The sequence below is a fragment of the Microcaecilia unicolor genome, chromosome 4 (genome assembly GCF_901765095.1).
Source record: "Microcaecilia unicolor chromosome 4, aMicUni1.1, whole genome shotgun sequence".
In the NCBI taxonomy this organism is placed as follows: domain Eukaryota; kingdom Metazoa; phylum Chordata; class Amphibia; order Gymnophiona; family Siphonopidae; genus Microcaecilia; species Microcaecilia unicolor.
This window is the reverse complement of record NC_044034.1, coordinates 375525310-375537948: the sequence shown is the minus strand read 5'-3', so window position 1 is coordinate 375537948 and position 12639 is coordinate 375525310. Positions and strand designations below refer to the sequence as shown.

The following is a 12639-nucleotide window of genomic DNA, read 5'->3' as shown; positions in this document are numbered from 1 at the left end:
TTTCCTTTAGTAGCAGCAGATGAATTCAAGAACTGGTGGGTTGTGTCCATCAACCAGCAAGTAGAGATAGAGATTACAAAGCTGAAGGCAGTGATACCAGACGGCCAGCTCCTCCTTCACCTCAGTACATGTCTCTTCACCAAGCAGAATCAGACAAGAAACCAGGAAGCCTTCCTCACCAACCACACAAAACAGAAACTCGTCAGTCTGACTTAAGAGAAACCACGACAGCGATGGAGTCCTCTTCCGTGGTTTCTGTTCTCTTTCCTCTTCTCCTTTTTTTTTTGGAAACTAAAAACTAGGAGAAGAAAAGACAGGCAAAACAAGCGCGGCTGACAAAAGGCGGGATCCTGGATTCATCTGCTGCAACTAAAGGAAAGAAAATTATCAGCAGGTAAGGCATAATTTTACCTTCCTTAGCGTATGCAGCAGATGAACCCAAGAACTGGTGAAATGTACCAAAGCAATCCCTAAGTAGGGTAGGAAATCACCGTTCCCCGAGACAGAACCACCGCTGCAAAGGCAGCATCTGAATAGTGAAAGCACACTCGTTCCCCCAAGAGGTAGATCGCAATCTCGTGAAATGAGCCTGCAATGCTACTGGCAGGACACAACCTTTGCAAAAAAATCCAAAAAGTATCTGCAATACAACGAGAACAAAATCAGATCAGACCAGAGGCTGCTGTCCCACGGCAAGAACCAGCAGCAAAGACAAAGAGACGATCTGAACGCTGAAAAACATGCAACATCTGCGAATACCGGAGAACCCTCTGAACATCCAGAAGATGAAGTGCTGTGTACTCCACGTGAAAATCCCCCTCCCGAAACGAGAGAAGAAAGAGGCTGAAAAAGAAAAGCCAAACCACAGCCAGAAAGGAAAGAAGGAACCGAAAGCAAGGTCACTCCAGACTCAGCAAACTGCAGAAAAAACAGCTTGGCATGGCTGTGCTAAAAATTCGAATTGGCAACCAAGAACACTGGTTGTAAGTTCCTAAGTGAAGCATTCTGCAAAGGAACAAAAGGAGTCCGAAGCAATGCTCAGTAGACAAGGAGCCCCAAGCTAGACTCGGAGAATACAAACAAGGTTTCGGTGGTGGAGCCGGTGGGGGGGAAGAGGGGTTGGTGGTGGGGAGGCGAAGATAGTGGTGGGCAGACTTATACGGTCTGTGCCAGATCCGGTGGTGCGAGGTGGGACTGGTGGTTGGGAGGCGGAGAATATTGCTGTGCAGACTTATACGGTCTGTGCCAGAGCCGGTGGTGGGAGGCGGGGCTGGTGGTTGGGAGGAGGGGATAGAGCTGGCCAGACTTATACGGTCTGTGCCCTGAAAAAGACAGGTACAAATCAAGGTAAGGTATACACAGGAGTTTATCTTGTTGGGCAGACTGGATGGACCGTGCGGGTCTTTTTCTGCCGTTATCTACTATGTTACTATGTTACTGTGTAACAAAGTCGCAGCAGCAGAGGAGCAAAGCACTCTGCAAGAAATGCACCACCTCTGAGTGCAAGGTAGGCTTCTGCAACCCATCCTACAGAAAGAACTCAATCGTGAAGGAACAGATGTCCGCAATGAAGACCAAGCGTGGGTCGCAACCAGCCTCAAAAAAACCTCAACACTCGAGAATACGTGGGTGAAGTGGACCGTGGACCAAGATCGAAACAGAACAGTAACCACTGCGTCCAAAGAACTCTGTTCCTCAGAGTCGGCCTCTCAAAAAAACATGCCGTAAGACTAAAGCGAGAAGGATCATCCACTCAGGAACAGATCCAGAAGGAAGAGCCGGGAGGCAAGCGGGATCCAAAACAAAGGTGCCACCAGGAGATGCACCATATCAGCATAACAAGGGCACCGTGGTTAATCTGGAGCTACCAGAATGACTGAACCCTGGTGGTGAGTGATCCAAAATAAACTCAGCCGCAGAGAGGCCACTGAGGAAATACTATCTAAGAACATCCTCTGGCTAAGGAAGCAATTGAACAACCAACCCTGCCGAATTGCCCTCTCTCCAATGATAGAAGAAAGAAGGCCTCTGGGAGTCCAGCCGGGACACCATCAGATCTACTTCCAGAGCTCTCTATCCGAGACTAAGCTGGTGAAGTACTGGTGTGGAATAACCATTCTGCCGAGACCAGAAGACGGAAGAAAAGAGAACTCACCGTAGGAAAAGCCCGCAAAGTGGGCCGCATAGAAATGGAACACTAGGAGCGTAGAAATGCCCACTCCATGGAGGCAACACGCCCTGATGGCCACAGTCTGACTCAGAGTTCCCACTCTGTCGAAGAAGAAACCACCGCCTCATCTTGTCTGGCGGCACAAGCACCACCTAGCCCCCCTCTCGCCAACTCTATTCAACTTAAAGATAACACCCTTGGCCAAACTACTATCAAACCAAAACCTCAACCCATACATATACGCAGACGACGTAACGATTTACATCCCATTTAAACAAGATCTAAAGGAAATTTCCAACGACATCAACCAAAGTCTCCACATCATGCATACATGGGCGGACGCATTTCAGCTGAAACTTAATGCAGAAAAAAACCCAATGCCTCATACTCACCTCTCAACATAACAAGAACAAATTCACCACCATTAACACACCAAACCTGAACCTTCCAATTTCAGACACCCTAAAAATTCTTGGAGTTACCATCGATCAACACCTAACACTCGAGAGCCACGCAAAAAACACAACCATGAAGATTAAAATTAAAAAGAGTAGGACCTTTCTTCCCAAGGACAGTTTTCCATAACCTGGTACAATCAATGGTGCTCAGTCATCTAGACTACTGCAACGCACTCTTCGCCGGCTGTAAAGAACAAATAATCAAGAAACTTCAGACAGCCCAGAATACTGCAGCCAGACTCATATTCTGCAAAACAAAATATGAAAGTGCCAAGCCCCTACAAGAAAAACTACACCGGCTCCAACTTAAAGAACGCATCACGTTCAAAATATGTTCCCTAGTTCACAAAATCATTCATTGAGATGCACCAGCCTACATGTCAGACCTGATAGACTTACCACCCAGGAATGCCAAAAGATCATCCCGCCCATTCCTTAATCTGCACTTCCCTAACTGCAAAGGTCTAAAATACAAACTAATGCATGCGTCAAACTTTACCTACTTGAGCACACAGCTATGGGAACGCATTGCCGCGCAACTTAAAAACGATCCATGAACTAACGAACTTCCTCAAACTACTGAAAACCCATCTCTTTAACAAAGCATACCACAAAGATAAACCAACATGAATACACATAACTCCTCCACATATATTCAGAACTGTGTTACAATACATGCTTGTTATAGTACTATCAAGTTTTATCATTATCATGTTGCCCAAGATCCTTCTGTAACACTAAATATATAAATTTCTAATGCATTTCCACCACTCATGATGTATTGTAAGCCACATTGAGCCTGCAAATAGGTGGGAAAATGTGGGATACAAATGCAATAAATAAATAAATAAATAAATAAATAAAGTGCTAGAAGACAAACAGCACCAAAAGCAGGTTCAGGCGGGGGAGACGGCACAAGCACCGCCTAGCCTGCAATGTGTCCTGAAAGGCTAGAAGACGAACAGAACCAAAAGCAGGTCCAGGCGGGAGATTGACTACACCGTCCCCTGTGCCATCCACCGCCCTGGAGACGGAAGAAGGAGGCAAAGGGCTCTCCAGTCCGAGAGATTCGTATCTGTGACCACAACCATCCACTGCGGAGGCACCAAGGCATCCCTTCCACAGGAAGGAATTGCAGAGCCACCAGTTCATGAGCAGCCATACCGAGAACAGCCACGGAAGACACAGCTAACACTCCTGGAACACAGAAGACCACCCGTCGAGAAGCAAGAGTTGTAGAAGTAGTCTATGAGCACCACCCACGGCACTACCTCCAAAGTTTCCGCCACCGAGCCCATGACATAAATGCCTGGCCAGGCTTGAGGACTCAGCGCCCTGAGCAGACTGCGCACCCAAATCCTCCAGTCCTCAGTCAGGCAAAAAAAATATCATACCAGAGCTGTCTGGAATGGGACGAGGTGGCTCATTTGAAGGGTGACCACCTCAGCCCAAGGATTCCAAGAAGTCCCGAAGATAGACTCTCGGATCTCGTCTAGAGCGAGGTGCACTCTGATGCTGTCCTTGCAGAGAATGCTGCAAAACTCCCAAACCTAGGAAAAGGTGAATGGAGCCATAGCCATGCTGAAAGGCAAAGCCTGGAACAGAACATGAGGGCCCAGAACGGCCAAACAGAGAAACCACTGTATAAAAATGCTACAGCTATGAGCCTTGGTCCCCTGCCTAGACTTTGGTTCAGGCTCTAAAATGAGGGAAAAGCTTACAGGCTTGTGTGACTCTTGCTTGAACTCCCAGTGTTGGAGCTCTAAAGAGAACAACAGGAAACACAAAGGTGGGGGTCCAAAGGACAGCGTGACACTGTGGTCAGCCATGGTGTGAGAAAGGAAAGGTATAGCTGGATGCAGTGTCTTGCTTAAGATTTGTGGTCAAGCGAGCTAAAGACAAAACCATGTTAGCAAGTTAAAAGCTACTCATTAGCATGAGCCAATCAGTGGTAACCATGACATTAGCATAGATCCAATCAGGTATATCTACTGTCATATTATCCATATCCTGAAGGCACCTATAAAAATCAGAGTATTTCCTGGCTGAAATTAGAGAGAAGGGTTGGCACTCTCTCTCTCCAAGGGAAACTAATGTGACCAGCAGAATTGACAAATTACCTAATTACTTTCCCTTGTAAAACCTTTAATTGGTAAAAGAAATTATAAAAAATTAGGAACTAATTAACACCTGTTTGCAGCTGGATTATTATATTCCTATAATTAATTGATTGTACGTGCCTGTTGTCAATCACTGATTTGACTTGTATCTTGGCAAATAAACTCCTCATCCCCAGCGCTTCATGATGTCCAAGAACGCCTGAGCCGATAACTGCCACTCTCCGGGATCCAAGGTATGGCGACTGAGAAAGTCCGCCTTGACATTCATGACTCCGGCAATGTGGGCCGCTGACAGCTGTTCCAGGTTCGCTTCCGCCCACTGGCATAGATTCATGGCTTCCTTGGCTAGAGGGGCGCTCTTGGTACCTCCCTGGCGGTTGACATAGGCCACAGCCGTGGCATTGTCCGACAGGACCCGTACTGGCTTCAACACCAGTACCGGGAGGAACTCCAAAAGTGCCCACCGAATGGCTCTGAGTTCCAGGAGGTTGATAGACCACTTTGCCTCTGCAGGAGACCAGAGCCCCTGCGCTGTCCTTCCCAAGCAGTGGGCTCCCCAGCCCGTCAAAGAGGCGTCCGTCGTGACGACAATCCACTCCGGGGTCACCAGAGGCATCCCTGCAGACAACTTGTCTGTCTTCAGCCACCAGCTCAGCGCCTTGCGCACTGCTGGGTCCAAGGGAAGGCGCACAGCATAATATTCGACACCGGAGTCCAGCGCTGCAGCAGAGAGTGTTGTAGTGGTCTCATATGAGCCCTGGCCCAGGGCACTACTTCCATCGTGGCCGTCATAGAGCCCAACAGCTGCACATAGTCCCAAGCCCGAAGCGGAGAGGCTACTAGGAACTGGTCCACCTGAGCCTGAAGTTTGACAATCCGATTGTCCGGCAGGAACACTGCCCACTTGGGTGTCGAATCGAACTCCCAGATACTCCAGGGACTGAGTCGGGCGCAGCTGGCTTTTCTCCCAGTTGATGATCCACCCCAGGGAGCTCAAAAGAGCAATCACCCGGTCCACAGCTTTGCCGCACTCTGCATAAGAGGGGGCTCGGATCAACCAGTCGTCCAGATAAGGATGGACTTGTACTCCTTCCTTTCGCAGGAAGGCCGCGATGACCACCATTACTTTGGAGAAGGTCCGCGGAGCAGTAGCCAACCCGAACGGGAGGGCTCTGAACTGGAAATGTCGGCCCAGGACTGCAAAACGCAGAAAGCGCTGATGAGGAGGCCAGATGGGAATATGCAAGTACGCTTCCTTGATGTCCAAGGATGCCAGGAACTCCCCTGCCTTCATTGCCGCTATAACAGAGCGGAGAGTCTCCATGCGAAAGTGCCGAACTTTCAAGGCCTGATTGACCCCTTTGAGGTCGAGGATAGGCCGTACAGAACCTCCTTTCTTTGGCACCACAAAGTAAATGGAGTAACGTCCCTTGCCAAGCTGATTTTCTGGCACCGGAACGACCGCACCCAGGCGGATCAGATTGTCCAAGGTCTGCTGCACTGCCACAGCTTTGACCGGAGACTTGCAGGGAGAGAGTACAAACCCGTCTCTTAAGGGTCGGCAGAACTCTAGCTTGTAGCCGTCTCTGATGACTTCCAGCACCCAAGCGTCTGAAGTTACCCTGGTCCACTCGCCCAGAAACGAGGACAGGCGTCCTCCAATCTGCACTGGGCCATGGACCAGGATCCCGACATTGGGTACGAGACCCTGGGGGAGGACCGGAGGGCGCACCTCCGGGACGGCGGTCTCTGCGAAAGGAATGCTGCTTGGGGGAGAAGTTCCTCTTGAAGGAAGAGGGGGCAGAGGAGCCCGACTTGCCCGGGCGGTACAGACGGGCTTCCTGAAACCGTCCTCTGGAGATACCGGGGCGAGCACTGGCCCGAGCCCTGACCTCTGGTAACCTCTTGCCCTTAGACGTGCCGAGATCGGTCACAATTTTGTCCAGCTCGACCCCAAAGAGCAGCTTGCCTTTAAAAGGCAACTTAGCCAAGCGGGACTTAGAGGCGTGGTCCGCAGACCAATGTTTCAGCCAAAGCCACCGCCGCGCATAGACTGTCTGAGCCATACCTTTAGCCGAGGCTCTCAAGACATCATACAGTAAGTCTGCCATATAAGCCAAGCCCGATTCCAGGGCCGGCCAATCAGCCCTGAAGGAAGGATCCGAGGGGGAAGCCCGCTGCACAATCGTCAGGCACGCCCTGGCCACATAGGAGCCGCAAACTGAGGCTTGCAAACTTAAGGCAGCCGCCTCGAAGGACGACCTTAAGGCCGCCTCCAATCTTCTGTCTTGGGCGTCCTTTAGGGCCGTGCCACCTTCCACCGGCAACGCCGTTTTCTTAGTCACCGCAGTGATTAAAGAATCCACGGTAGGCCAAAGAAAGGCCTTCCGTTCACTTTCAGGCAAAGGATAGAGGCGGGACATAGCCCTAGCCACTTTGAGGCTCGCTTCTGGGACATCCCATTGAGCCAAAATTAAGGTGTGCATTGCATCATGCACGTGGAAGGTTCTAGGCGGGCGCTTCGTCCCCAGCATAATGACGGAGCCAACAGGGGCTGAGGGAGAGACGTCCTCTAGAGAGGAAATCTTCAAAATGCTCATGGCCTGCACTAACAGGTTGGGCAAATCCTCTGAGCGAAAGATCCGCGCTGCAGAGGGGTCATCCGCTCCAACCGAGCGGGAATCCGTCTCCTCCAAGGAATCCCCAAAGGACCGTTGGGAGAACTCAGATACGCTGCCCTCATCTACATCAGAGGAAACAGAGTCCTCTAAGGAATGGGAATCCACCCGAGGGCGTTTACTTCCGGGGGCCTCAACCCCTTTATCGGACAAGGGAGAAGGGGCAGCGTTTTGCATAATGAAGGCCTGATGCAGCAGCAAAATAAACTCGGGGGAGAAACCCCCCAGACCGTGCACTTCAGCAGCCTGGGCCACAGCCCTAGACGCACCCTCAACCGGCGCTCGCCAAGAGCGGGGGAGAAACATGCTGCGCATCCAAGATGGCGTCCGGAGCGACACTCCGCGAAGGAGCCGCGCGGGAAGAACGGCGCTTAACTTTAGCCGCTTTTTTGCCGTCGCCCAAATCAAGGGCGGCCATGGCATTAACGTCTCCCAGCTCAAGGGCGGCCCAAGAAGAAGCCATCCGAGCAGAGTGGCCGGCCAAGATGGCGGAGGCGAGCAGCGGGGGATGGGCGTTTATGGCGGGAAAAACCGCCGCACCGGAGGAAGACCCAGGACACTGACCGGCCTCCAAACTGACACCCAACAAGGGCGAATCAGACTTTAAGACCCCCGCATCCCCGCTAGAAGCGCACATGCGGTCCGGGGAGCGAATCTTCGCGCCCTCGCCCTCCGACGCCATAGGCCACGTGGAGATCGATCGGGGAACCCCCTGCCCGCTATAAAAAGGTAAAAATTACCTGCTTCTCGCTCCGAGCTGTAACGACCTGGTGTCCCAGTGAGTAGCTGCAATAAACGTTTAAATAAACGTCGAAATAAACGCCCTTAAGGACGTCCAAAAAATTTTTTTTTTTTTAACGGAGCCAGCGGGAGGGGGGAGAAAAGGAGGGACCTGGCGCCACCAGGTTTGCACTTGCTCAAGAAGAGCCCTCAACCCCAGGTACTCAACAAAACCTAAAAATTAGGCTTGGAGACCTAGCCAGAGCTGCTGCTGTGTGTGACCACCACCTGCTGAGATAGAGAACATACTGAGGAGTTTCCGGCAGCACATGACCACATATAGGGAGGCAAAAGGATTGCTCTCTATCTCCACCTGCTGGTAGATGGACACAACCCACCAGTCTATGGATTGATCAGCATGATGATATGGAACTGGAGATGGTGTGTTTCCCGACAGCAACCCCCTTCCTATTGGGGTCAAAAGAAACAAATAGTTGGGCGGACTGTCTGTGGGGGCTTGTCCATTCCAGATAGAAGGCCAATGCTGTCTTGCAGTCTTAATGTGTGCAACCGACGTTCAGCAGGGCGGATATGCGGACGGGGAAAAAATGTTGGCAAGACAATTGACTGGTTCAGATGTAACTCCGACACCACCTTTGGCAGGAACTTAGGGTGAGTGTGGAGGACTACTCTGTTATGATGGAATTTGGTGTAAGGAGCATGAGCTACCAAGGCTTGAAGCTCACTGACTCTACGAGCTGAAGTAACAGCCACCAAGAAAATGACCTTCCAGGTCAAGTACTTCAGATGGAAGGAATCCAGTGGCTCAAAAGGAGATTTCATCAGCTAGGTGAGAACGAAGTTGAGATCCCATGACACTGGTGGAGGTTTGACAGGGGGCTTTGACAAAAGCAAACCTCTCATGGCTCGAACAACTAAAGGCTGTCCAGAGATGGGCTTACCCTCTACACGGAAATGATAAGCACTAATCGCACTAAGGTGGCATTTTACTAAGTTGGTCTTAAGACCAGACTCCGATAAGTGTAGAAGGTATTCAAGCAGGGTCTGTGTAGGACAAGAGCGAGGATTTAGGGCCTTGTTGTCACACCAGACGGCAAACCTCCTCCACTTGAAAAGGTAACTCTTTTTAGTGGAATCTTTCCTGGAAGCAAGCAAGACTCGGGAGATACCCTCAGAAAGACCCAAGGAAGCGTAATCTATGCCCTCAACATCCAGGCCGTGAGGGCCAGAGACTGGAGGTTGGGATGCAGAAGCGCCCCCTCATTCTGAGTGATGAGGGTTGGAAAACACTCCAGTCTCCACGGTTCTTCGTAAGACAACTCCAGAAGAAGAGGGAACCAGATCTGACGGGGCCAAAAAGGCGCAATCAGAATCATGGTCCCGCAGTCTCGTTTGAGTTTCAGCAAAGTCTTCCCCACCAAAGGTATGGGAGGATATGCGTACAGAAGACCGTTTCCCCCAATGCAGGAGAAAGGCATCCGATGCTAGCCTGTCGTGGGCCTGAAGCCTGGAACAGAACTGAGGCAGCTTGTGATTGGTTTGAGTGCCGAAAAGATCCACCAAGGGGGTTCCCCACTCCCGGAAGATCTTGCATACCACACTCGAGTTGAGCGACCACTCTTGAGGTTGCATGATCCTGCTCAATCTGTCAGCCAGACTGTTGTTATACCTGCCAGGTATGTGGCTTGGAGAAGCATGCCGTGCCGGCAAGCCCAGTGCCACAACCCAACGGCTTCCTGACACAGGGGGCGAGATCCGGTGCCCCCCTGCTTGTTGATGTAGTACATGGCAACCTGATTGTCCGAATTTGGATAACTTGAAAGGACAGCCGATCTCTGAAAGCCTTTAGCGCGTTCCAGACCGCTCTCAACTCCAGGAGGTTGATCTGCAGACCTGATTCCTGGAGGGACCACAGTCCTTGAGTGTGAAGCCCATCGACATGGGCTCCCCACCCCAGGAGAGATGCATCCGTCGTCAGCACTTTTTGCGGCTGAGAAATTTGGAAAGGGCGTCCCAAAGTCAGATTGGACCGAATCATTCACCAGTGGAGTGAATTGCGAAAACTGGTGGACAGTTGGATTGCATCCTCTAGATTCCCCGCAGCCTGACACCACTGGGAAGCTAGGGTCCATTGAGCTGATCTCATGTGAAGACGAGCCATGGGAGTCACATGGACTGTAGAGGCCATATGGCCCAGGAGTCACAACAACTGCCGAGCTGTGAGCTGCTGAGACGCTCTGGCCTGGGAAGCGAGGGACAGGAGATTCTCTGCCCTCAGCTCTGGGAGATAGGTATGAGCCGTCTGTGAATTCAGCAGAGCTCCTGTGAATTCGAGGGACTGGATTGGGTAATTTATCACAAACCCCAGTAGCTCCAGAAGTTGAATAGTCATCTGCATGGACTGTAGAGCTCCTGCCTCCGAGGTGCTCTTCACCAGCAAATCGTCGAGATAAGGAAACACATGCACTCCCAGCTTCCGTAGCAACGCCGCAACCACTACAAGGCATTTCGTAAACACCCGTGGCGCAGAGGCGAGCCCAAAGGGTAGCACACAATACTGAAAATGCTGTGTTCCGAGACGGAATCACAGATACTGCCTATGAGCTGGTAGTATCGGGATGTGGGTATAGGCATCCTTTAAATCCAGGGAGCATAGCCAGTCGTTTTTCTGAATGAGGGGAAGAAGGGTGCCCAGGGACAGCATCCTGAACTTTTCTCGGACCAGATGTTTGTTCAGGCCCCTTAGGTCTAGGATGGGACGCATCCCCCGTTTTCTTTTCCACAAGGAAGTACCTGGAATAGAATCCCAGCCCTTCTTGCCCTGGTGGAACGGGCTCGACCGCATTGGCGCTGAGAAGAGCGGAGAGTTCCTCTGCAAATACCTGCCAGTGCTGGAAGCTGAAAGACTGAGCTCCTGGTGGGCAATTTGGCGGGGTGGAGATCAAATTGAGGGCGTACCCGCACCAAACTATTTGCAGAACCCACTGGTCGGAGGTTATGAGAGGTCACCTTTGGTGAAAAAACTTTAACCTCCCCCCGATCGGTAGATCATCCGGCACAGGTATGTTTATGGCGGCTATGCTCCTCCTGATCCAGTCAAAAGCCCGTCCCTTGCTTTTGCTGGGGAGCCGCAGGGGCCAGCTTGGTCGCATGCTGTTGACGCAAACGAGCGTGCTGGGGCTGAGCCTGGGCAGGCTGATGGGAAGGAGGATTGTACCTACGCTTGTAATAAGTCTAAGGAGCAGTCTTCTTTCCCCTGAAAAACCGTCTACCTGATGAGGTAGATGCTGAAGGCGCCCGGTGGGAGAGGTTGTCGAGGGCGGTTTCCCGCTCGTGGAGCTGTTCGACCAACTGGCAAGGAACATCCGCCAGCCGCTGCGGGGTCCAGTTGTCCAGGTCAGAGGCACGCAGCCATGAGAGTCTGTGCATCACTATACCTTGGGCAGCGGAACGGGATGCAACATCAAAAGTGTCATAAATACCCCTGGACAGGAATTTGCGACACGCCTTCAGCTGCCTGACCACCTCCTGAAACGACCTGGACTGCTCCGATGGAAGCTTGTCAACCAGGTCCGCCAGTTGCCTCACATTATTCCGCACGTGGATGCTCGTGTAGAGCTGGTACGACTGGATCTTGGCCACGAGCATGGAGGAATGATAGGCCTGGAGTGGCGGTGGTGGAGAAGGGTACTGAAAGGAGGGATTTGTCTTGAGAGCAGAGGTTACGGGTAGGAACTTAAGGGGAGATGAGTACACAACTGTGGAACGCACTACCAAAAGCCGTGAAAACAACGTACCACCATTTAAACTTCCAGAAATCACTAAAAACCAACCTGTTCAAAAAGGCATACCTTATCGACCCAACTTAAGTGCCTAAACCCTGCAACACAACGAAACCAAAGCTTGTTATAGACACTGCATAACTCTTCCTCTCTACGATTCCCCAATTGTGTCTATAACACATGAACCTTACTCGACCACAACAACTCTTTGTATTTGTCTCTCTACCGGAGATGGCGAACACCTCTACGGTACAATGTAAGCCACATTGAGCCTGCAAATAGGTGGGAAAATGTGGGATACAAATGTAACAAATAAATAAAATGGTCCCTAAGCAGAGCAGTTCCTAAATAAAATAATCTCCAGTAACCTAGAAATCACTGGGGATAATTTGAGGGTGGAAGACTCACCCACAGCCAGTTGTGAGCCTGTTGGTGGGAGGAGGGTGCTAGTGTAGAGTACAAGCAGCAGGTGAAGGTGGACCCAAGCTGTGCTGGGGATAGACCCCCTAAAGTGGCTGTGAGGTAACTACAGGCGGGTGGCTAGACGTTTCATAACACAGGGCTAGATGGACAATTGTTCTGACACAGTATGGCTATTTTTATGTTCTTATGTAACAACTGACTGGTAAAGATGGAACTCTGCCATCAACTTAGGAAGGAACTTAGGATGCGCACTCAGACCTACTCAGT

The 12639-nt window shown here is 51.0% G+C and overlaps 1 protein-coding gene across 1 annotated transcript in view; it reads right to left on the bottom strand.

Moving 5' to 3' along the window:
* Positions 1 to 12639, bottom strand: part of GK (glycerol kinase) — a 311446-nt gene that overhangs the window by 221566 nt on the left and 77241 nt on the right. Inside the window, exon 6 of the mRNA XM_030202379.1 lies at positions 7184 to 7190. Coding sequence (XP_030058239.1) covers positions 7184 to 7190 — 7 coding nt within the window. The remainder of the gene's footprint in view (positions 1 to 7183; positions 7191 to 12639) is intronic.